This window comes from Aquarana catesbeiana, linkage group LG04 (assembly GCF_042186555.1).
Source record: "Aquarana catesbeiana isolate 2022-GZ linkage group LG04, ASM4218655v1, whole genome shotgun sequence".
In the NCBI taxonomy this organism is placed as follows: domain Eukaryota; kingdom Metazoa; phylum Chordata; class Amphibia; order Anura; family Ranidae; genus Aquarana; species Aquarana catesbeiana.
The window spans coordinates 566,495,032-566,521,531 of record NC_133327.1 but is presented as its reverse complement, the minus strand read 5'-3'; the positions used below and the strand labels follow the sequence as shown (position 1 = coordinate 566,521,531).

General features: G+C 43.5%; 1 protein-coding gene across 1 annotated transcript in view; it reads left to right on the top strand.

Moving 5' to 3' along the window:
- FBLN7 (fibulin 7) overlaps positions 1-26,500 on the top strand; it is a 182,505-nt gene that overhangs the window by 97,594 nt on the left and 58,411 nt on the right. The window contains exon 2 of the mRNA XM_073628039.1: positions 16,818-16,986. Within this exon, the coding sequence (XP_073484140.1) occupies positions 16,818-16,986 (169 nt within the window). The remainder of the gene's footprint in view (positions 1-16,817; positions 16,987-26,500) is intronic.

Genomic DNA, 26,500 nt, shown 5'->3' with positions numbered 1-26,500 from the left:
ACAGACAATGTGTGATCAACATGTAAAAATAAAGCCATATAAGAAGCACTTTTGTCTTTAACTTCCATGTCTGTTCCCAGGACAACGCAATGTTTATATTTAGAAGTGCCTGCACAATTTTCAAATGCTTGCATGAGCACCTCGGGCCCCTGAATCCCATGAATCCTGTGTCATTCTCCTATACACATTTTGACAATTCCTGATAGACGTGTGCCTGAAGAAACAGGCCCTGGAGATGTTTAATGATAAGTTATACTTAAACATGATGCCTAAATATTACCTAAATACATAAAAATTAAACAAACGTAAAAGAACATCTTAAAGTATGTATATACGTCATGAGAAAATGATTTAGGCTGCCATTGTTGACTTTGGCTGTCTCTGGCTGTCATGCTGATGTTTTCACTCACTTTAGTTATTTAACTGACCTAAAGCAAGCTTACAGATTAAGAATTTTGTCACTCAGACACAACATGCTTGTTCTAGTTGTCAAAAGCCAGCAAAGACAGACCCTGTACTTCTCTCTGAGCATTCCCTACTTTTTATTAGAGAGCAGAAGCAAGTAAGGGAGGGTTATAACCCCTGTCAGGTTTTTTTTTCACCATCTGTGCCCCATTGCAGAGATTTCCTTTCACTTCCTGTCCCATAGTCAAACAGGAAGTGAGAGAAAAGCCCTGCAAATTAAGGGAATTTCTTGGGGACCCCCAGGTCAGCAGAACTAGTGTCCCCATTAGAAGATTTCCCCTCTATTACTTTTCTTGGGACAACCCAAAATTTTGGGTTTTCTTTTATTTTCACTTTCAATGATAATGGTAAACAGGACAAATAGAGAGGGTGAATCTTCTTAAGAGAGGCACAGGCAGCAATAAAAACTGGCAGGCATTCTAATCCTTCTCCACTCTATCCAAAACTAAAAAAAAAAGTTGTGCCTTTTAGTTGTACTTTTAAGCCTTCTCACATTTTTTTTTCCTGTTCTCTGTGTCCTGTCAGAGAGGTTAACCCTCACTTCCTGTCCTCCTCTCCTAAGCAAGGGTTTGTACCCTCTTAAACAATTGTCACCAGAATAGTTTCCCGGTTTAAACATTTCCACTTACCTCCGTTTCATGTGACAGCTCAAAAACATTAGATTTCCTTGTGTACAGACTCAGACTCCAATAAAATTTTTATTGGAATACACTTGTAGCACTAACTCTCGGTGGAGCTGCTGGTTTAAGCGGGCTTGTTACCTTCACTCTCCTTCCCTCTGTTTTACCGACACTGGGTCTAGGGTTCCGTTGAGTTTACCTCTGGACGACACACGCACCAACACTTGAATACGTTTTCAATGCTTTATTAAACGATTTACTAAGGAAGTAGCAGGAAAGAGGCAGAAGGGAAACTGCAGAAGAAACTCAAATATCTTCTTATAAGGTTCTTGACAAATGTCCTGGTAGAATTTGGATATTACAATAGGATGCGCTCCCCTCGTGGGACACACTCTTTGCTCGCCTGGATAGGCCTCTCTCACTTGCCTAGCAGCCAGTACGTAGCACGAACAAAAGTCTCTGCCACAGACTTATTTGGGATAAACCTGTACGATCCTCTGCCACAGGATGTATTGGTTTTTCTGCAATGAACATCAGTCACAGTGCTTGAACCTTTAAGCCAACCCGGCAACACTATGCTGTATAGTTACTTTTTAGGATACATCTTCCAACCGAGTCACCAGGCCCCTCTCCAGACCAGCACGCTGCATGATCCTTCTATGACGGGTGCTCCCCTGGGATCTCCTTGGTTGTCCAGCTTCTTCCCTTCTGGATAGACAGCTTAGGACCATTCCTTGGCTGCTGTGGTAGGCCCCAGACTAGCTTCTGAGCCCACCCCTGCGCCGCAGCGGCGTGGCCCTCCGGAACGGAGGACCACGAGATTGCTCTCTAATGCATACCTGTCGGCCAGGAGGGCCAGCAGGTGGCTGTAAAACGAACCCCCTAATATGGCGTTTGTCTAATAAATACCCTCGCCCAGAACGCAACACGGAGGACCACCGCCACCGAATTGTCCCCGGGACAGAAGAGCATCCATACGCCTCGACACGTTGCCCCTCCAACACCGGCCAGTGATAACAGCGACACCCACCGGTCAGTATGGAAACACACAACGTCAGCCAAGCTGAAACAGAAGCAAACCTAACCTATTTAACGAACAAGTTACTAAATTTACCTAACATATGGTAGACCGTAAATCTACCAGCACTACATACTCCCCCCACCACAATAGACGTTGTCCCCAACGTCTGTCCAAAACAGTAACAGTAACTCCCAAGCCTGGAAGTGAGTATTTGAGTTTCTTATAACTTGGATAGACAAAGAGAGAGGAAAAGACAGTGGAAAGATATTATAAGACTTACATCTATAAAACAATATGTTCACATCCGCAAACAAAACCATCCTACGATTGTACATAACCTCACTATCTATCTAGCTGAAAAGCCTCCCAGCCCGACAGGAGATCCAATAATTCCTGAAAAGGAAAACTTATTAAACACACACATATATATACTGTACAATATTAGGAGCAACGCCTCATTTCTAGAGAAAATGAGCCTCTCTTCCTTTTATCCATATCGGAATAAACTTAAGGAGTCCATCCCTGCACTATGATCTCTTCAAACAAAGAAAAAAAAATTAAATCCGGCTAGCAAAAAGAAGTCCTTGGATTTAAAGCACTGAGCATAATATGTAAATCTTGACCACGCAGATTTCTTTACACTGACACTAATTAGCTAACTACTTGCAAAGTTCTTTTGTCCAGAATTACCAATAAAACCGAGGATCTGGCAATGTCAGTGGTTTTCCCGTTTTATCCACGGTGGTAATGAAACAGACAACATCATCTTTTCCCGGCCTGCAGATAACCACTTTGTCAGCATAGATGTGCCGACCGAAGTTCCAGTGCATGAAACATCCACTAAAACGTTCATCCATCTTAACAGAACATCCAGTCTTTCGGAAAGGCTCAGGCACAGACAAATAGTCCCAAACAGCTTCACTGCACCAAAGTTCCCGATTAGTTCCAATCACCTGCATTATATCCTGGGGCACATAGGGGAACTCCAAACCATACTCGGCAGTTACACGCTTTTTTAACATCCTCTGCAAACGTGCACGTTTGGGCAAACATCTGTCTCTCCCCATACCAGGCGGTACACAGGTATCCAATGATTTGCTCACCATAGACCCAGCCAGTGTCTGCAGTGAACTAACAACTTTTGGCAAAGTCCCGGTAACAGTACTGTGTGGCTCCACACAGGGTGACGTCTTCCCAGAACTCAGGGCTGTCCATTCAGGGAAAGTCATAGCAGAGGCAATATATTCACCTTCTGACCATAACAGTTCTTGTGACATATTCCCAAATAGGTCATCATCCCCGGAAAGATCCAACATGGATTCTAATTCTGAGTCTCTCAACTCTTTTGCTGGTAGATATTTACTCACAGTCCCAGATAGCACAGCATTCATCACGGTGCTTGTAGGGAACATTCTCGGTCCCATAATTGGCTGCATCGCCGGAAAAGACATGGCCACACTCTGATCTTCTCAGCACGATCACAAGGCCTTTCCTCTCCTCTGGCACCAAACACATACACGCGTCCCACGTGGTAACAAGTAGGGTAGGCTCCTCCCACCTGTTCTTCTGGTCACGTAGCTCCCGGGCCTTCACTGGCGCCCACCGTCTACACATTTAGAAATAAAGTCCTGCAGTTTAGCCTTTTCTCTTCCTGAAGAATTTTTTCAAAATCCAGCTCTCTCCGTAAACTCCCGGTAAAACACCTCTCTGGGTTGCGAGAATTGACGGTCAACAAATCCCGGATGACGCCCCCACAAGTAGCACTAACTCTCGGTGGAGCTGCTGGTTTAAGCGGGCTTGTTACCTTCACTCTCCTTCCCTCTGTTTTACCGACACCGGGTCTAGGGTTCCATTGAGTTTACCTCTGGACGACACACGCACCAACACTTGAATACGTTTTGCTTTATTAAACAATTTACTAAGGAAGTAGCAGGAAAGAGGCAGAAGGGAAACTGCAGAAGAAACTCAAATATCTTCTTATAAGATTCTTGACAAATGTCCTGGTAGAATTTGGATATTACAATAGGATGCACTCCCCTCGTGGGACACACTCTTTGCTCGCCTGGATAGGCCTCTCTCACTTGCCTAGCAGCCAGTACGTAGCACGAACAAAAGTCTCTGCCACAGACTTATTTGGGATAAACCTGTATGATCCTCTGCCACAGGATGTATTGGTTTTTCTGCAATGAACGTCAGTCACAGTGCTTGAACCTTTAAGCCAACCCGGCAACACTATGCTGTATAGTTAATTTTTAGGATACGTCCTCCAACCGAGTCACCAGGCCCCTCTCCAGACCAGCACGCTGCATGATCCTTCCATGACAGGTCCTCCCCTGGGATCTCCTCGGTTGTCCAGCTTCTTCCCTTCATTCCTCGGCTGCTGTGGTAGGCCCCAGACTAGCTTCTGGGCCCACCCCTACGCCGCAGCGGCGTGGGCCTCCGGAACGGAGGACCATGAGATTGCTCTCTAACGCATACCTGTCGGCCAGGAGGGCCAGTAGGTGGCTGTAAAACTAACCCCCTAATATGGCGTCTGTCCCATAAATACCCTCGCCCAGAATGCAACTCGGAGGACCACCTCCAACGAATTGTCCCCGGGACAGAAGAGCATCCATACGCCTCGACACATTGCCCCTCCAACACCGGCCAGTGATAACAGCGACATCCACCGGTCAGTATGGAAACACACAACGTCAGCCAAGCTGAAACAGAGGCAAACCTAACCTATTTAACGAACAAGTTACTAAATTTACCTAATATATGATAGCTTGTAAATCTACCAGCGCTACACACTCATTTTGGATGTCAACACACTGTTGTGGTTTTCCAGTCCTAATGTCTTTCAGTACAAGTCCTGTACAAGTCCACAGTAGCCATGGAAGTCCTTTTTGGAGAAAGGACAGCCCAATGTTAAAATGCTGCACATCACTACAACTTCCACATCACCATGGTGGAAACATTAAAAATTTTAGGGACCCAGTGCCATTCAACTGCCCTTCCAGCAATATAAATCTCTCCCATTATTATTGACTATTTCGTTTTAATTATGACCCCCTGGAGGGGACATTGTTTTGATATCAGATCGATATAGAGATGTTCTGAAGTTCTTTCTAGCCCTTATGAAAGGGTTGTACTTGGACCCCCAAAATGCACTGGATACTTTTTGGATTTCACCCCTAACTTTTAATGGAATAAAGTTGTATCTGGACCTTTAGAAGTTGTGTGGTGCTTCAATTTAAATTCTCATTACTCACGGTAGCAATATAAATCTGAATTTCTAACCGTCCCCTACTCTATCCTAAAATTAAGAAAAAAGTTTGACTTTACATACACTTTAAGGCTGTGTGACTTCTAATGTGTAAGCATCCAGCAAATGTAAACAGAACTTTCCAATGATAAGTTTTTAACCACTCAATGCTGCCTTATATATATATATGTGGTGTCACAGAGGTGGCCTTCTTCCAAGGTGCCGCATATATGTGCAACAGCATCTCCGGTTCTCATACTAATGATCGGGAGATGGAAGGTCTGGTTCCCGATCAAATGATCACTTTGAGCCTGTGACTGGCTAACACAATGATCACTCGGTAAAACCCACCCTTGTACTTTCTTTCTGCTTCTGAATGGAGAAAAAGTAAGACTGGAGCAGCTGTGTATATCAGTTAATCAGATTTTGTCTTTCATTTTCAAAATAACTAAAATAAGATAATATAACTAAATTAAAGGATTGCTCTAGTTAGTGTCAGGGTCAGGCTCAGTGTCAAAAGTTAGGGTCAATATGTTTTAGGTGGGATAAAAAAAAAGTTTTACATTTTGTGTTTGTGTCAAACTGTTTAGATAAAAAATAATGTGCACTATTGTTTCTTGGCCCTACTACGTGTAAATCAACAAAGTAGCATAATATGCGCATATATTGTATTGCCGCAAACTTCTGCAGTAGAAGAATTTATTTTGGGTTTTTTTATTGGGTCATGGTAATAACAAGAAATACAGTAGTTTTATTTAACATTTTAGGCCGGTTTTACTATGATAATAAATTGCATAACTGCATTCAGGTATTAGGAGTTGTTTTACCTTCAGGCATTAAGGGGTTAGAGTAGTGCCTGCATCAGAACTTCATATATTATGTGTACCGTTACCTCTGAAGGAGCCACTAATAAAGATGGTCCTGTCTTGTCTGCCACTACCTTTCACAGGCCTCAACACGACTGACACACCAGGCTACTAGATAAAGGTGTAAATACACACACAGATTCCTTAACACCCAGTACCACCACTATCTTGAATGACAAAACCATGGGCAACCGTGAACGTATTGGTTATAATTTGGAAAAGATGGGTATTAGACAAATGCAAGAAATTTTTTTTTACATTTACACAATTCAGCCTACTAGATAGTTAGCAATCGATAGGGATGAAGGGCAGGCATAAATGGTGTAAAAGCCCCAAATCAGCAAAAACAGTAGTGATACCACCCAGGGTACTAGGCAGGCAATGAATGGATCCTATTTAACAAGAAACAGAACTACAGTAATAACTTGGATTACAAGCATAATTCGTTCCAGAAGCATGCTTGTAATCCAAAGCACTCGTATATCAAAGCGAGTTTCCCCATAAGAAATAATGGAAACTCAGAGGATTCGTTCCACCCTGCTGGTGTATGCAGTATTGTATGTGGCCAGAGGTACGGGGGCACTGGTGTATGTTGTACTGTATGTGGCCAGAGGTGCGGGGGCACTGGAGATGCTCGGAGACACTCGACAACTGTTGACACTTTCAGGTGCTCCGACGCACGTTACGCCCGCCCCACCCAGCTGGGAGAGTCGCCGAGTGTCTCCGAGCCTCTCCGAGTTTTCCAGAGCCCCCCGACCTCTGGCCACATACGGTAATACATACACCAGTGGCTTGAGTCCTGCTCGTCTTGCGAGACAGCGCTCACAAATCAAGTCAGAATTTAAAGAAAAATATAGCTCGTCTTGCGAAACACTCATATACCGCGTTACCTTGCCCTTGTGTCCTAAAAGCGGCTGTGCTAGGCCTAAACTTGTGGGGAGACAACATAAACAACCAAGGAAAGGGAATTATAATTTAGTGAGGTGGGCAGTCTTTAAGATGGATCTTCACCGGCTAACATTGTGGCCCTATAGATAACTGTTGGTGCACTGGAGGTGCTCTTTAGATCCTACAGGCAGTGAAGGTACAATTTTATCTAGGCAGTGCAAACACTTGTCAGCCCTGGGTGCATGGTAAACTGTAATATAACAGCACCCTGTGATGGCAGTATGTGAAGGGAAGTCAAGCAATAGAAATATCAATTGAAGAAATCTGAGCACAAGTTAGGAGTGGTCGGTATTCTGCTCTCAGTGGTATGTCTGGTATTAAGTGTGGGTGGGCTGGCGGCCTGCTCACCAACTCCTTATGAAACGATGAAGCCTTCCACAAGCAGTGGTTTCAGCAGGGAACATAGATAATTTCAAAAAAACTATTAGACCAAAACATACAGGGATATACATTGTAATATTGATATAAAAGTACACACACACACACACACACAGGTTGGACTGGATGGACTTCCCCTCTAGCTGGTTCTGTAGTGGTAGTGACTCGATTGAGAGTTCAGCAGATCTAGAGGATACACAGATCTCTTGGCTAAAGAGGGTGTGGCGGGTCCAGCGAATGAAACGATCTCACAGCAGCAGCCTTTGTCTGTGAACTGTATGAATAGTGTTTTCGACCTCTGTGACTTGGGCCTACTGTCAGGCTCTCTTAACTGGCTTGTTCCAACAGCTCTGGTCTGCTCGGATGCCCATGGTGCCAAGAGAGCGGGCTTTTTACGGCCAAGAATGTAAAGCCCTCTTGGCTCCTCCTGTCTCACACAGGCCATAGAGATTTGTAGTTTAGAAGGACAGCATCTCATTATTATGGTTACTGTCTCAAACTACACCTCCCAAAGTTCCAGGTATTTTGTATTAAAGTCTTTAAGCTTTAAGTAACTTGGCTAGGGATGTGCTGAAGAGCAGTTGTGTTACTGAATGCCCTGTAATGCATAAATGGCCATCTGCTGTTTGTAGGCAGATTTACAATAATCATAAAGTTAAAATACATACATAGAAGTTGCTTTACCTGTCAAGCTATCTCACAGAGTCCTGACCTCAACCCGATAGCACATCTTTGGGATGAATAAGAGCAGAGACTGCGAGCCAGGCCTTCTCGTCCAACATCAGTGCCTGACTTCACAAATGCACTTCTGGAAGAACGATCACACATTCCCATAGACACACTCCTAAACCTTGTGGACAGCCTTCCCAGAAGAGTTGAAGCTGTTATAGCTGCAAAGGGTAGGGAAACTCAGACTGGGATGCCATTAAAGTTTATGTGCTTGTAAAGGTAGGTGTCCAAATACTTTTGGTAATATAGTATATGTAAACCCAACATTTCATATTCCTGATATGTGTCTGCTGTACCATGTACTTGTATGAAAACCTAGCATGTTCTCTTTGTATTGCTTTCTTTGTGTGAAATCTCTGGTGTTCCTGCCAGTCACCCCGCTTTCGCCTAGGTTCACACTTATGCGGTGCGATTTCACTAAGGTTTTTAGTGCGATTTTATGGATAATGTCCAGTGCGACTTCACATGGGTTCAGGTGCAATTCCAATTCCAATACAATACAGGAGCAATCAGAGGGCCCTCCTCATTAGAGCTTACAATCTGAATGGGTTGTTTTACAAGGTGAGGATTTAGGGTGGGTGGATCTGTTTTGCAATGCTCCCCGATCCGCCCTGCCCATGCACATGTGTAATTTTTGGTGGGTAGCATATGCAAATGTCAATGTTTCAGGTGGGTAAATGTCAGCATTGCATGGTTTTGTAGGCAGTTTCTTGACAGAGAAAAGGAGGGGAAATAATGGGAAATGTAATGGGAATGCAGGCCACACCTTTGTCCCTCCCTCGAATACATCTATATTTATATAATAAATAAAGAGACACACACACTATTTTTTGGCAAAATTTTTGGCCACTGCACATTTATTGATATAAATAATTTATTAAACATAATCTAAATTCATATGTAGCAAGGTCCCAGACCTCCAAAAGGCCTAATGGTGACCTCCAGAGTCAGGGATAGCTGACATCTGTCTTTGAAGAGTGGGTTACCAGGCATGGTTGGTGTGTTGCAAGTGCAGTGATGGGCGCCAGACACTTTTTTGGATGCAAAAGAGATTTATTGCCTCTTAACAGAACTGTGGGGGAGAGCTTTAGGGCCAGGACACCCTAACCCTAGCTGCAATGATAATTGACAGACTCCGAGACTTCTATAGGTAGACAGCTATACAGTGGAAAGCCTCCAGCCGGATAACACTTCTGTATAGGTAGGACCGCTGTCTCCTATGACAACAAATCTTGTAACAGTCACTAAGGGTAGTTGTACTTAACTATTGGCAACACAGAATAGTTCTTCTCTTACATTACAGTCTCTCATTGTAGATCTTCACTCACTGAGCTCCCAGTCTCTCACTAGACCTCCAGATCCAATCACCACTGAATCTCCTGAGCTCTTCCACAACTAGCACGCTGTATACTTCTCAAGCGTCACCCCCGCTATCCTGCTGGGTCCCTAGCTTGGTACTCGATGCTCCTCAAGCATCACCCCTGTTGTCCTGCTGGGTCCCTGGCTTGGCACCCGCTGAAGCTTTCCCTCTTCTTTACCATCCCCGGCTGGTGAGAAGACTGCTCTGGTACTGGCTCCAGCTTACTCACTGTAGTCTCCAGTAACAAGGTGGATGGCCCCTAAGTGGCGACAGCTTCCCCTCTACCTTCAACCACAACTAGTTCCCCATCCAGCTGAACCTTCACAACTTGGTTGGACTCCAATCCTGCAGTCCCAACCCTACGCTGCTTCTCTTGCTCCTAGATAGGCCTCAGGCAGCCTAGCAGCCAGGTGTCCCCGGGATAGGCCTCAGGCTTCCGACCTAGCAGCCCAGGGCGACATAACACACGTCCACCCAGATAGCCGTCCAGGTGGCACAGAACCCCGATCACCTGACTCCACCCAAATAAATAAGCTCTCCCAGCAGGCCAAGGGACCAAAGAAGCCCCTGCCAATTGGCTGAGACACCCCATCCATCCAAAGTCTGACCTTGCTACACCCCTGTCAATCTAATGCCACCAGCAAGTGCCACCTACTGGCAGAAGAGAAAAGGTACAGCAATCCAGAGTTAGAGAGGAATCAGGGGATCTTCTAACAATCAGCCAGGATGATTCATACCTGACAAATTAAATGTATTAAACACCAGGGTGCTACACATTTAATTCATAAATAACTTAAAACAACTTATCTCTCCAATAATAAATCGCTCGGTCATTTATTTGAAAGGATGCATACCACATAAAGTGCCTTGAGACAAAGGGTGGGGAAAGCTTGTTGTACCAACACTGGCTAACAGCCAGATCCAAGGGTAACATGATGTATTGCACAAGGCTGCCAGACATTAATGAAAGTATGGGAGGCTTATAGTTATGTCACGGCAACGTAACATCTTAATTTCAGAAATGCTGTAAGCAATTTAAATAATTTTTGGCTATTTGATCGAACATTGGGAACAGTAGTTTATAATAGAAACTCATGGTCATCCTGGAGTTCAGATTTTAGGCCTCTTGCACACTGCAGCTTGAAAAAGCTCAGTACAGCTTATGTTTATACTGAGCTAAAATACAGCCCATTAATTGTAATGTGCCTATGCACACAGGCACATAAACAAGCGCCGTGTATTCTTCAGTAAAAAAAAATAAATAGAAAAATCTGCATTTTTTGGTCAGTAATTTATGCCTCATGCACGCAAATGCATGCAGATTTGTCCATGGACATTGTCAATGCGAGAACAAGCTACCATGCATGCGCAGGAATGTGCTTGAATTTGCTCGAATTTGCGCAAACACATATGCGCGAAAACACATTAAAAAAACGTCTGAAAAAGTAGATGCTCAAACTGCAAGGGGCCTAAGGCTCAGAATGTGTTGCTATGGGCACACTTTATTAAATATAGTAAATCAACTGCTAAACATGTTTTGCATACTTGTTGCTGAATCCATCATTTTGCTGTGAAATTAGAGAGTTTGTGTGGTTTACTGGCAGCGGTGTGAATGGAAAGGTTACAGGTCACATCTGCGGTAAGCTCTTACCTCACCGCTAATCTGGCCTTTCTGTAACAAGCTAATGAGACAAGACTGAAGAAGGGTGACTAGTGTATGCTGCATACCATGAATGTTTTCTTGTCAGGGTTCAATGGCTGGTTTGATACCACAAGCTAGCTGGTGCACAAAGTGATACATTGTAAACAGGTTTATGTCCAGGGTATTTCGTCAATGTGCTAATTAGGCTGTTAGGCTCGATGATTGCGTTGTCTGAAAGTGATTATAAATACTACCTTTCAGATGCACATTAGAGGTTATGTGATTCAGAGGCATCCAATCAAAACAATAACATTGGACAACTAGAAAGATGCACGCAACTTTTTTGATAGGTTTCATTCAGGATATATGATTTTACAAGTTAAATGTTTAAACTGTATTTTGTGGAGTTAATATTATACAATCTATAACTGTACATTTTAGATATATATATTTTTAAACTACGTGTTGTTACATTATAGATCTAAGTGAGGTTGAGTTATGATATTTGACTTTGTTGATTTTGTAGTTTATGTACAGTACATTGGATGGCAGATGCACACTCCAATAGGTAAGTAGACACTGAAGTGACGAGTTACAAATAGGTCTCACTATAGGAGATAGCATTGATATATGTTTTTTAGCCTTGGTATATCTGTGGGTGGCAGTTTACCTTATAAGTCATAAAATGACCATAAATGCATATTGACCTTGCCTTCTTTGTCAAAACCTACATGTGATAAACACTTACTCCAGCCATTTTTTTTTCAATTTTTGATAGACCAGGAAAAAAAATTAAATTTAGGTTAGGTTCTGTCTAGTACTCTATTGAGGAAATTTTCCCACACTTCTTGTGCCACAAAAAATGAGGGCAGTACCAGAACTGGAAGGAACGGGCAGCGCCCGAGATGAAGAGGGTGGCCTTTTGCACAGTTCCTGTCCATGCACCACTCCTGGGAGTTGAGACATGGTCTGAAGGGGTGACGGAAAGGCCCAAGTGCCAGGGCACAGACTCTGAAGACTGGAACTTGGGAGCTCTGGCATCAGATGAGCAGAGGTAAATTTGGAGGTACACTGTGAATACATCAAGCTCAGGTATAAGGGCAGTTGAGACACAAGCCTGGTCCAGTAACGGGTGAGCAAGAAGGCACTGAATAAGAGACAGTTTCAGAGTTAGGAATAGACAGAGGTTGTTATCGTGCAGGCAGCAAGGTATAAAGTCGATGGGCGGAATCTTGGTCAGAAATCCAGGCCGAGTTCCGTGACAAAGATGGGCAGCAAACATAGGCAGACAAGGATAATCCAAAAGAGGACAGGTGAAAGCTGGGTCAATACCAAGATCACTGTAAAGGAAGTCATACATTATGCAATTGTGTTTCCTTCAAACATGGGTTGAAGGAAAGAAAATTGTTTGATTTCCCCATCAACACAGTCAGCGTTGATGGGAGAATCCCTCCCACTGCGCTATTGTATTCTGACACCGAGAGGTTTCCAAGCCATCGGAATACAATGATTACTGCTGGAGGCTGTAGCCACCGGCAGTGATTGAACAAAAAAATCAGACAGGCTGGTTGTACTGAATTTGATTGATAGATCGACTACAGTGCAACCAGCCTGCCCATAGATGGACCAAAATGTGTCTGGTTCCGACTGAACTGGCCGAATTTCGATCTATCTATGGTTGGCTTCATTTCAAGATCAGGAGCACAAGCCTGAAAGACCATTCACAAATAATTCTGTGCAGAGCTCGGGTTTAAATAACTCACTTGGCACCAGTGGACATGCCCACATGTAGGCTGTGATGTGCATGTGCTCGTGGACAACATTGCGCGTGTAGGACACAGCTTACTAGGACAGCATGTGCACACTTAGTAGCATGCACATTATCCTGATGGTTGTCACAATGTTCATAGCACTTACTCTACTAATTTTTGTTTTACTTTTGTCTGTGTGCCTGATGGTGAGGCTTTTCATCAGGAAATGTTTTTTTTTGTCTTTAGGTATAGTGTAAAAAAACAAACTGTATACTGTGTTTCAAAATGCCAAACATAGAGAAAAATATATTTTGTATTTACATACACTTTAAGTAGATGTTAATGGCCTTTATGAGCACTAATTGAACCAGTCACCCCTTTGTTATCAGACTAAGCAGCAACATAGCAGTGCCTGTGGCCATTTTTCTTTCTAATCTATCCCAGGCTTAGAATTTAGTGGAGGTAGCTGGGTATCTAAAAAAAAAAACACATGGCGGAGGAATTATAATGATAAGCCATGAAAGTGATGAGCTTTTTGCTACTGAAGAAATGTGTTATCTTAGTCTGTTTTCATTACTTAAGTTCTGTGATCTTCTTTTCATATCTGACATATAGGCCAGATGGACAAGGGCCACCCAGAGCTATATCATGCATGGCATCTGAAACCAAAACCAATAGCAGGTGGAACCAGTTATTCAATAAACCTAGATAAAAACCTCTTTACTGACAATGCTAACAATCTGCAGTCATCTAATACTTGCCTTATATTTAACCAACCCATCAAAACAGGACAAAATCCTAGACTCCTTTCATATTTTAAATGTTATAATAAAATATATTTAAAAATGTTCCCTTCTTCAAAGTTGGCATTTGTAGTGTTATGACTCATAAAGGTCTTGCAGTGTGTTTGATAAGATGATGTGATAAAAGCTTCCTAAAGCTAATGTGATAAAGAAAGTGCTACCTGCAGCAGCTCTGTAATCTGATGCAGATGGGAACACAAGCAGGTATTGTTTTTCTGTATTTTCCTGGGTTTTTCTTACCTGTTTTTAATTGTACAATTGTACAACCTCCCATATCTACTTATTATCTTTTTTTTACTGTGCACATTCTTAGGTTGAGTTTTTACAGTGCACATTAGCCTCGTCCCTTAAGAAATTTAGCAGTTATTGACACGGAATGTGTCTTTTCCTTATCACCCTTTATTGTTGACCCAGGTTGACATCTCTGCTTTGCTGAGGGTTCTATACTATATTGTGTCTGTGCCTGTGATAACAGCACAGGTAATAAATTTTCAATAATGTGCATGAAATGTATATTTCATTTGTCTATAGTAGACTACAGAGCAATAGAAGGGAATTGTTTCTATGAACTACTAAGCTTGTCACTGAGTTTTAGCTTGCTTTTTTTTTTTTAAATATCCTGCTAGTCTTAAAATGGCATCGAAGAACAGTCTACTGAAGCGTACTCCATGTGTCTTATAACTTCAACCAATGGGTGCTACAATGGCTTTCCAATAGACGGCACCATTGAATAGCATGCAATACATCAGACTTAACATTACCACTCCTATAAATAAAATTTTAGCTTTTTTTTGTCATAACATTTAGGAGACTTTATGGGGCAGGTTCCTCAGATATTAGTGATATACTTTTACCATGCAAAGTCTCCTTCGAAAACACACATGAAGACTCTGTCAGAAACCATGAATCAGACCGAGACAGAAGTACAGTTAAATCACACTTGTTTAATATTAAAAGTAAATAGAACAAACTTAGTCAAAACATAGCCAAAGTTCGGTAACCGTAACGGATAGTCAGACAAGCCAGAAAGCCAGGAAGCCAGAGATCACCATAGTGGAACAGCAAGCAGTATCTGGAGCCAGAAGGAATGTCAGCCAAGCAAGTCTTTAACAGCAACGCAGGAGATAGTCTCTGTGATGTTGTCCAAGGCGAAGGCAGAGAACATCTGGGCTGGACGGCTTAAGTAGGCAGGACTGACGAGCAGGATATCATCAACAGGTGAGTCACTGTGGAGAGATAGGAGCTGGCAATTAGCCGACAGCTGTAATCTATGGACACACTTCTGTTAAACTTTATCTCTCCCCAGGTGTGTGGCATTTCTGAGCTGGTACTGTGGAGCCTGTACCAGTCTCTACCAACCCAGCAGTCCCATCACCTTCTTCTAGTGACTATGATCCATATGTTGTTAGTGGATATAGGAAGCTCAGTACTCATAAACCCGTGCTTGTTCTCCTCCCTTTGCTAGGTCCCTAGGAACTCCGTGCCGCAAGGACAGTTCCAGTATGTAAGGAACTGGTCACTGGTAAAAGGGCCATGCATCAACATCCTTCATTACTAGAGTCACCATCTCCCATGCCATGTCACCTGCCTTCTGGCTGGTTGGCTGCTTATGCATTTGACACAAGTGCGGCAGTCTTTACCAATGGCAATATAGCCTCCCTAGGACAGCTTCTCTGCTTGTTAGACCTCTGCACTGTATCATCTCTAACTTATCTCATCCCCTTGATTTAGCCCTGTTCTTTTGATATGGCATGCATGCACCCTTTTCATGACTTCAGACCAAGCAGTTGAACTGAACAACAGAGTTCTTTTACTAAAGTAGTTAAAGTAACAAAGAAACGGTTTTCCAAGAAATCTCCAATGCACATTCCTGACAAAGTTCTGTAAGTGCCCCTGTTGTAGTGCCCAAGAGGTAGCCATACCTAATTAGGTAGTAAAGTCCATCAAAAGTCCTTTGCAAGGCAATAATCCATTACTGGCAGTAAATTCTTAATTTGGTAGCAATAATCCACAATGGGTAGTAAATCCATGACAGACAGCATAAGTCCATACTCCTTGGAATCTCAACGGGGCTCCAACAAGGGTTGGTATCCCAGCAGAGTGGCAGCTTACATCTTAGCAGTTCAGTCCTCAAAAAGCTCTTGACCTAGATTCAGTTCCATTTTTATATGTTTTGTCCAGCAGAGGGCGGTACTCTTCAGACAAGCCCTGGAAAACCTGGCCAGCAGAGCAAGCAGCTGTTGAGGCTGCTATCAAAACTAACTTGTTGCTTTTCTTTGCATGGGCAAACACAGGTTCATTTCCAAACTTAAGAGCATAATTTCATCAAAAGGCAAAGTGCAGTAACAAATCAGCGCAGTTTTCACTGTGCACTGTAATCATCTCAAACATTTATTTGGCCACCATGAGTTACTGTCTTTTTCCACATAGTCATTGCACATTTTACTTTATTTTTTTTATTATTATTTATTTACTTTATTTAAGCAAATTTGACAAATGTGATGTATAATATTGGGTGAATGAAAGAATTGAAAAGTTGGATGAAAATAATTAATTTTAGTGCCTTTTACATACAGAGAGTAACTTTGCAAAATGCTGTCAGGTTGAACGTTGCTCGGAGATACTAATAGTGGCCACTTCAAGAGTATTGCTAGAAAGCTAACCACTTAGGCATTATTTGATCTGTAACATTAATAAAATTCACCAGCTGTGTAATGTGATGTTTTTTCTGTATAATTTAAATGCCTTTGGTTGGGCAGATCCTCACACTAAATAGCTGTTGCTAATTTTTTTTAATATGATAGACCAAAGCATGTGGTGTGTGGCAAGCTTAGCATTAATTCAGACTGACGTAACTTGTGAAAATATATTATTTAATATAATCAGCTGTTGTATGTCTTTTTTGCTTGCTAATATATTTTCTTTAAAAAACTTCACGTGTCAGTATGATATAGTATACTGTTCTAAAATGCTTTTTTTGATCACAGAACTGCCTCAACAAGCAGCAACTCTTAGCTGCCATTCGACAGATGCAACAGTTCTTAAAAGGACAAGAAACAAGGTTTGCAGAAGGAATCCGAATCATGAAAAGCCGACTAAATAACTTACAAAATACTGTCATTAAAGCTAGCCCAGATGCAGCACCAGCACCACCAGGTTAGTATCTACAATATATATATATATATATATATATATATATATATACACACACCTTAGGCTTATGCAACAATTCTCTAGAGCAGGGGGTAGGCAACCTAGGGCCCTCCAGCTGTTGTGGAACTACATTTTCCATGAGGCATTGCAAGACTGGCAGTTACAATTACTCCCAGAGGCATGATGGGACTTGTAGTTCTGCAGCAGCTGGAGAGCCCCAGGTTGCCTACCCCTGGGCAACTTTCAAATACATTAATAGCCACTGTATCAGACAGTTCCAGTTTTGACCATATTTGTCCAATACAGCCTGCAATACCTTAATAGGGGTACTCCACAGTACCAGCTTACCTGACCGAGGCTGTACATTTAAGAGTTCAAGCATTTCCTTGAACATATCGGTAACAAAAAGGCACCTCCGACTCCATATCTCAAGACCTTCCTGGAGACCTTCATGTTATTGGAGATGTCAGGAGAGACTCCTTTACTGAAGCCCTAGAGGTTGTGTTTCTTAAAGGGGCCTCATTCCAGCTAGAAGAAGTCGACACCACAGCCTGATGCTCTCTTAGAGCACTGCCGGGTGCGTTATTCACCATCAATCTCTCAGGCTCAGTGTCAACGAGCTGTTCCAGGTACCAGGAACACTATCAGTTTGGTACTCCACCCCATTAAGTTATTTAGATCAGACCAGCTGCATCCACTCCTCATAATGCCTCTTGCCATGATCCTGGTTTGGCACTCTCCATGATATGAAGTCAGCAGTACAAATCGCACCCTCAGTGCCATGGGCAACAGTACCCATCACCTGTGCCTGGACCATCAGCCTTTCCATAGCACGACCTGCTGGCTTCACTCTCTCTGGAGCTGAGGTCAAAGCTGCCAAATGCCACTTACCCCAGTCTATGGCAGACTCCCAAACTGGCAGATTTTGATGCCTGGCCATCTGCTTGCACAGGTGGTGACATCCAGTCTCATTTTACTTGAGCTATGTGCTTTACATGCCACATCTTCATAGTTACTCTTCTACACAAACCTGAGCACTTTTGCACAGGAGCACTGCCTCTTTAAGGGGGCTCTTGGCTTTCAGGCGTATGACCTGCCTCACAAGCTGCACTTCCACAGTTTAAGGCCCCTTTCACACTGGGGCAATTTGCAAGCGCTATTGCGCTAAAAAAAGCGCCTGCAAACCGACCTGAAAGTGCCGCTGCCTTGTCTCCAATGTGAAAGCCCCGAGGGCTTTCACATTGGAGCGGTGCGCTGGCAGGATGGTAAAAAAGTCCTGCTAGCAGCATCTTTGGAGCGGTGAACACACTGCTCCTCCACTGCTCCTGCCCATTGAAATCAATGGGACACTGCGGCTTTACCGCCGGCAAAGCGTCTCTGCAGAGGCGCTTTGTGGTGGTTCTTAACCCTTTCTCGGCCGCTAGCTGTGGGGGGAAACCGCCCCGCTAGTGGCCGAATACCGACGGTAAAGCGCCGCTAACAATAGCAGCGTTTTACCACCGACGCTGCCCCCGCCCCAGTGTGAAAGGGGCCTAACAGCTCCTTACTGAAGAGCAGTGGTCTCCAAACTTTTGAGTACAAGAGCCACATAGAATTTGCAGCCCCCCAAAAAATCAGTTATTTAGAAATGAATTACTAAAATTTTAATAAATGCATATGTTTTACAGTTTTTTGTAATCCCTATCAGAACCTTTCCGCACATCTGTGTCCCCATAAGAGACTTTCCGGACATCTTTGTTCCCATCAGAGCCTCCTTGCACATCTGTGTCCCCATCAGAGCCTTCTTGCACATCTCTGTCTCCTTCAATATGGCGGCGGTATGAACTTACATACAGGAATTATGGAATGTGTCAACTACTGATGAGAGCTTGATTTTTTGGCTTTAGACTTCACTAGAATTCTAAGTGGTCCTACAGAGACTCTGATTTGTGGGCTCTTGAAAGCACATTGAGAGAAACTTTTATCAGATGTCTATGTTTACATAAAATTATTTTATAATGCTGCTAGTTTGGTCCATCCGCAATCTATTCTACCTGTGTAGGTTCTTCCTGAGCATTGTTTCCTTGGTTGAGGTTTACCCCTTGGTTTTACTTCCCTGTTGGGGTCCTGGTTTGCTCTTCTCCATGTTGGTGTACACTCAGAAAAATATTTATATATCCTGTTGTTATTAAGCTTCTGATGAAGTGGATAGATTTCAGGAAATGCGTTGAGCTTGCAGAAAGAAATAACTGAATATGCCCATCTGAATATATGTAATGTTGAATCATTCGTTTATTTATTGTAAGCAGGACTTTTTCTGAGAAAAGAAATCTAATTCTCCTTTAAACAAGATTTTTTTATCCAATATGGAATAGTGTAAGTAAACTGATTTTAATGAGAGATTTTGTTACTGTACAATAAACTTCATAATTTTAATTGTAAGCTTGTCTTGGTCTGAGGCTCCTATGAGACTGTTATATGCATCATGGGCGTCCCTTTACAGGCTGAACAATTAAGCTGGTTTTTACCTAAAGTGAGGGGTGAATACTCACTAGCGCGTATACAGGCCTTGAAAGGTCTTAATATCTGTCTGGTAAGAAGATATTTTTGTCTTATCTGTCCCTTGGGAAGCACAAGGTGTTACACCTATCGTTAATTGAAAGGACACCACCCTTTTTTCACCTAAGGATCTGCTGGTGTTTGGACACTCTTATCACTTTAACATTGATATAATGTCTTTTGGATTATGTGATGGACTTTAATGGTTTATATCCACTGATATCATTATATTGAGGAAAGAATTTATCACTATATCACAATTTTGGTAAACAGCAAAGTGCAGCGCTATATATATAAATGTGACATATAAAAAAATATAAATAAGAACCCACCAAATGACATCATATCAGTCAGTAGATACATAAGCAAAATCAATCGATCAAAAAACAAACTTTGTTCACAAGTGCGTGTGAAAAAATGTATATAAAAAAACAATATGTGTAATAGTCCAAAACATAATAGTAGAGTCCACAAAAAGAAAAAAACCCTCGTCCAGGAGAGGTGTGATAAGAAGTAGATAATCCACCAAGGAGTGTGTGAGTAAGGTCTGCTTACCGGACGGCGATGACTGCTATTACAGCAGTCTCGCCCAGCATAGGGATTATGGTCTCCCAAAACCACAGATACAGAGCGGGACCAGTAGCTTTAACACTCGATCATGATTCAATGTCCCCAGTGTATGGATGATCTCAGACGTATTCGTAGACAGCACATGCAGATCCCGGGGAGTCAGCAGTGCGGAGCGCTAATCACAATCCCTGTCTGTGATTAGCGCTCCGCACTGCTGACTCCCCGGGATCTGCATGTGCTGTCTACGAATACGTCTGAGATCATCCATACACTGGGGACATTGAATCATGATCGAGTGTTAAAGCTACTGGTCCCGCTCTGTATCTGTGGTTTTGGGAGACCATAATCCCTATGCTGGGCGAGACTGCTGTAATAGCAGTCATCGCCGTCCGGTAAGCAGACCTTACTCACACACTCCTTGGTGGATTATCTACTTCTTATCACACCTCTCCTGGACGAGGGTTTTTTTCTTTTTGTGGACTCTACTATTATGTTTTGGACTATTACACATATTGTTTTTTTATATACATTTTTTCACACGCACTTGTGAACAAAGTTTGTTTTTTGATCGATTGATTTTGCTTATGTATCTACTGACTGATATGATGTCATTTGGTGGGTTCTTATTTATATTTTTTTATATGTCACATTTATATATATAGCGCTGCACTTTGCTGTTTACCATATTTTAGGAGTCAGATACTGGACTTTTGTAGGTACTGGCAGCTTTTTTCTTTCACAATTGTCTGTTTGTGGTTTTAGATCTGAGCGCAGCTTTGACTCTATTTTGGGTTTTTTTATATATATCACAATTTTGACATGCGAACATTTTTGTTATTTTTCTGTTTATATTGTGTGTACACATTTATGAGTCCTGCTGTTGTGTCATATAATCAACTTAATAGCTCACTAAGCGCAATTTTTCCCATTTATAAGCTTGTCTTGAGCCTTTAAAATCCCACCATGACGAACAACTTCCAGTTTTCTGAGTCTCCTTCCACATCTGTGTCCCCATCAGAGTCTTTTTCAACATTTGTGTCACCATCAGAGTCTTCCCCACATTTGTGTCTCCATCAGAGCCTTTATACACATCTGTGTCCCCGACAGAGCAATTCTGTTCTTCTGTGTCCCCATCACAGCCTTTTAGCACATCTGTGTCCCTATCAGAGTCTCCTTTCACATCAGTGTCCCCATCAGAGTCTCCCACATATCTGTGGCCTCATCAGAGTCTCCTCTATAACTGTTTCCCCATCAGAGTCTCTTTCATGTCTGTGTTCTCATCAGCATCTCCTCCGTATCCATGTCCCCATCAGAGTTTCTCCCATATCTGTGTGCCCATCAGAGTGGCACATTTATGTCCAGCACATTGACCCCTTTGCCTCCTACATTGCCCCAGTCTCCCCATAGCGCCAGTCTTGCTGCTACACAAGCAGGCTGTAGGCAGAAGGAACAATAATGTAAACAGCAGCTGGGAACTGGGAGCTGGGAGCCGGGAGGTGCTGCACTGATGACCCTGGGGGTCCCAGCAACCAACTCCACAGCACAGCATCAGAGGTTCGGGGAACAGCTTTGTCTGCTGCTTGTTTGGACTTGCCAAATACTGCCGACAGCTGCAGAGTTTGCAAAAGGCAACAGATTGGCAGTGCAAGTGTGTGAATTAGCTGCTCTCCAGATAATATGTTCAATCGGTCTGATGTGGCCCATGGGCCGGACTTTGGAGACCCCCTCTGTGGAGCACATAAAAGTTCCTGGCATAAACTCATGGTTTGGAGTGAGGATCTGAAAAAATGCCACTGCTGTCCATATCCGGGCACCACTTGTGATATGTGTGGGCATTTCACTCAAGGTGTAGTACGTCTCCAGTGAGTTCACTCCAGCCAAAAATATGTTTACTTGTGAAAGGTAAATGAAAGGTTACCCTCGCAGGGGTATCCACCATTACTTCAAAACACAAAGGCCATGGCTCAGATCTCAAGCCTAGGCCCTTGGTCTGGTCCAACAGTCCGTTACATAGCACTGCTGTGCTCGCGTACTACTAAGTACCTCTCTTGTAACTCTCTTTGTACTCTCTGCTACTGTATGCTCATTTATATTAGTCAGCAAATTAGTAATAGAGTTAGTCAAGGAAACTGATACACTCTGATGCTGCTAAATTTAGTCTGAGCATCTAGGCTTCAATGCAGGGCCGGCGCTCCCGCTAGGCGAACTAGGCAGCTGCCTAGGGTGCACTGCTGCTTAGGGGGTGCAGCCATGGCCACTGACTTCCCCTCTAGCCTGGCCGGGCACCATGAGGGGCTGAAGAATGTCCGGTGGGCACAGCTGAGAAGGGGGGGGGACAGTGGAGAGCCAGTTGAGGCGGGCACAGCTGAGGAGACGGAGTAGGACAGTGGGGAGCGGAATGAGTCGGGCACAGCTGAGGATGTGGAGAAGGACAGTGGGGAGCCGGACGAGGCGGGCACCTGAGAAAACACAGAAGGACAGTGGGGAGCTGGACGAGTCGGGCACCTGAGAAAACACAGAAGGACAGTGGGGAGCCGGACGAGGCAGGCACCATCAGGTCTTCAGACATAGGTGAAACTATCCTGCCCGGTGAGTCTGCTCTGTCTGACCCTGTTCCCTGTTGTAGTCACCCACGCACTGGGCAAGACTAGCGACACCCCTAGTCATGGGGGGGCATGTATACTAGTCTTGCCTGGGGTGCAAAATAGTCAAGCACCGGTGTCTTGCCGAGAAAGTTCCCCCGGTGGATAAGGACCCCCCTGTACTGCGCAGGCGCTGTGCTTGCGCATTATGAATGACTAGGAGCCGCCGAAAATAGCCGAAGATGAAAAACTTCAATCAGCTGTACATGGTGCCAGCGCCCTAGGTCCAGGTTCAAGCCCCACCATCCAAGTGGACCTAGAGGGAGAATAAAAAAGTGTTGAGCGCAGCGAGGCTGTGCCTGAAGCGTGGCGAGCGAAGCGAGCCCGCGAGCCCGCGAGGGGCCCTCTTACAGGCGCGGTGTACAGCTGATTTCTAGTCTATTTCGATTCGGCTATTTCCGCCGGCTCCTACTGAGTAGAGGGGGGTCCTTATCCGCCGAGAGGAACTTTCTCGGCAGAACACAGGCCCTGCTTCAATGACCACTGATCATGATGCATCCTTCCTGCTGCTAAACCTTTATTATTTATATCATTGTAAGCCATGATGCTAAGGATACTATGCACCATATTAAGGTTTATATAAAGTAGAATTGAATTCATAAGGTTGTGCAGATCTTTTTTACACAGGGTAGGCAGGGCAGGTAAGAGGAGGTGGAAGGTAACATTTTTCAGAATAGTCAGCGTTAGGCTTGAATTCCACTGTAATAAAACAAGCAGCATCTGGCAAAGAACAGCAATCTATTTAACCAGTAAGCAGCAAGCTTTCATTGTTCTAGCTGCACTAAACTGTTGAGAGGTGAAGTCTTATTGATTGTTACATTTCCATTGTTTTGAATGATTACTACTTGCTGCACAGCCCTATGAATGTTCTTAGCTGCTTGAGCTGCAATAAAACTGCAATAAAACAATAATGATTTCTTTTCTCAGGCTTGCCTAATGAATAAAACAAATATTAAAGGACTTTTTTTTAAAGACAGTCTAAAATATATTTCAGTTGACATTTATATTGTCTGGATTGGACAGAGAAAATATTAGTCATAATAACGAATTTTGTAATTAGTAAAAAATCCTTGTCCTCAGATGACACAAGGGCTCCTAAAAAATGTCATATTACAACAAGCAGTATGAATCTATGTTCTGTATTATAGCACAGCCATAAGAATACCACCTTCTGGTTCTTGGAAAATTGAACGGGATGGTGAAAGTGTTGCGATGTAATGAAACTAGTTGATTTAGTCAAGAGCACTATGAAAGAGAGCTAGCATTTTAAACATTATGTTACCATTTTTTTTTTCTTCCACTTGGGAACTATGGTACTTTTTTTTCATATAATCTTTGTTTTCATTTTCAAATTTTATAAACAGTTTGACATCACAACAAGGTCCAAGGTCACATTAATAGGGGGGGGAATAGGGGTAGGGACAAAGGGAAAAAGGGGGCGGGGAATGGGGGATACAGGGGGGTACATTTAGCTTGGTCCAAGTGCGGACAACCATATCAACAGGGTGACATATCTACTTGTAATAACCAGAGGGGCACCCTTCCTGTCCCAGACATTTGGTCTATATGGACAGGCCTCCCTTCCAAACTGGAAGAGGGTAGGGTGTTCATAAGCTTTAGATCTAGAGTCTAGATTGCATATATGGCTCCCATAATGTAAACATCATAAGTGAACTCAAAGTACCTAGGTCAGTCAGAAACCTGGTGACCGTCCAGGTACCTCAGAAGTGGATACTTAGGTATCCCAAGGATGTAACACAGCAAAAAATACATAACAATCAAAAAAGAGGGGATAAAAGAAATAATAGGAAAAAGAATATAGGGAAGGAGAAGAAAGCATGTGCAATAGTTCTCACCGGATTCGTTGATATATTGGGTCTACTTTTAGGTAGAGCCTGTTGTTCAAAGTATGGTTCGCCTGGACAAGTCTCCCAAAGGAAAGATCCGCTAAAGTAAGTAATGAAACGTCTAAACTAGATGAGGCCATAGTTGTGTCACGTGCGTGGGTTTTCCAGGCTGCGAATGTATGGTCAAATCGCTCGCAAGTATCTCTACAAGTAGTGAGCCAACTCTTTGCTCTATGGTACCTTTTAACTCATCAAAATACCACATTTTATTCTGTGATTGATCCCTTTTATAAAGACTGAAATAATGTTTCTGGCACAAAGCATTTTAATGTGGTGCTACAAATCAAATACAAATAATTTAAAGCCCAATTCAGGACTTTTAAATGTATCCTTGCAATGGGACCCCTCCCCACACTGCATAAGTGAAATACTCATTTGGCTGGTGAGGTGGAAGGGGAGATAAGTACAAACACTTACCTTATTACTTCTGCTGCAGCCACTTCACTACATCGCCTAGCTGCTCACAGCTCTCTGATGTTTTTACGCACAATGCAAGTCCTGCAGTTCTGCATTGTATGGGAGGATGGCGAGGACCATTCCAAAACCCAGAGCGTGTGACAGCAGTGGAGAGTGGGGGTAGCAAGGTATAATGTAAATATTTGTACTTATTTCCTTGCCCCCTTGTCAAATGGGCATTTGACCGATGAAGTCTTGTTGGACCCCAATGCATTGGTGCATTTCAAAGCAGCCTGGAGTTGAGCTTTAGGCTTACATGTGTAGTGCCTTCCTCTAGTTAGGCTGCTAGGCTAATTTTAGTTTTTGGCTTCACTGCAGTCAGTGGAGCAGCAATTGATTGTTTTTGTCTGGTCAGGGTTTCCCAGCTGGGTGTTTAATTTTCTCCCACCTGCTTCTCGAAGAAGCTTCCAGAACACAGGGCATGGAGTGTCAAATGACCAGTATGAATATTTATCATGTCCAGCCAATCCATTAAAAGGTGGTGCACAAAAGGTGGCTAGGGAGGTAATAAATGTTTGGGAGGCCTGTTCAGAATGTTTTGTTCTCTGCCAGGAGGGTTCCAGTTCTCCTGGGGCTGTTGCCTCTGGAGGCAGCTTTACTAAGTCGAAGATTGCCATCTGGGCCTCAACAAGAGTTAGGCCCGATTCACTCGGACGGGTAGAATTGTGCTTTTAGCTGTGTTCTCTACCGCAGCTAAATGCACGCAATGCTTTCCTATGGCCCCATTCACATACTGCGTTTAGCTGCGTTTTCATGGTTTGGTGCGGATAGAAAAAATAGAATTGACTGCGTCCAGTGCACTGTGTCAGCTGCGGATAGCAGCACCGAGCTGGCTCGCTCATCGGGAAAGGAAAAATGTTTTTTCCTTTCTCAATGAGCGACAAGTACGGTGATCCGACTTGGATCCCCGCCAATGCCAGGCTCTGTTTGGTATGAATCTTGAGGGGGAACTCCATTCTAAATTTTAAATAAAAAACCGGCATGGGTTCCCCTCTAAGAGCATACCAGGCCCTTTGGTAAAAACGGCGTGGGGGTCCCCTTCAAAATCCATACCAGACCCTTATCCGAGCATGCAGCCCAGTCGTCAGGAAAGGGGGTGGGGACGAGCAAGCGCACCCCTCCTCCTGAACTGTACCAGGCCGCATGCCCTCAACATGGGGGATGGTGCTTTGGGACAAGGGGGGAGACCTGCAGGCCCCCCACCCCAAAGCACCTCGTTCCCATGTTGATGAGGACAAGGGCCTCTTCCCGACAACCCTGGCTGTTGGTTGTCGGGTTCTGCAGGTGGGGGGCTTATCGGAATCCGGGAGCCCCCTTTAATAAGGGGGCCCCCAGATCCCAGCCCCCCACCCTATGTGAATGAGTATGGGGGACATCGTACCCTTACCCATTCACGGGGGAAAA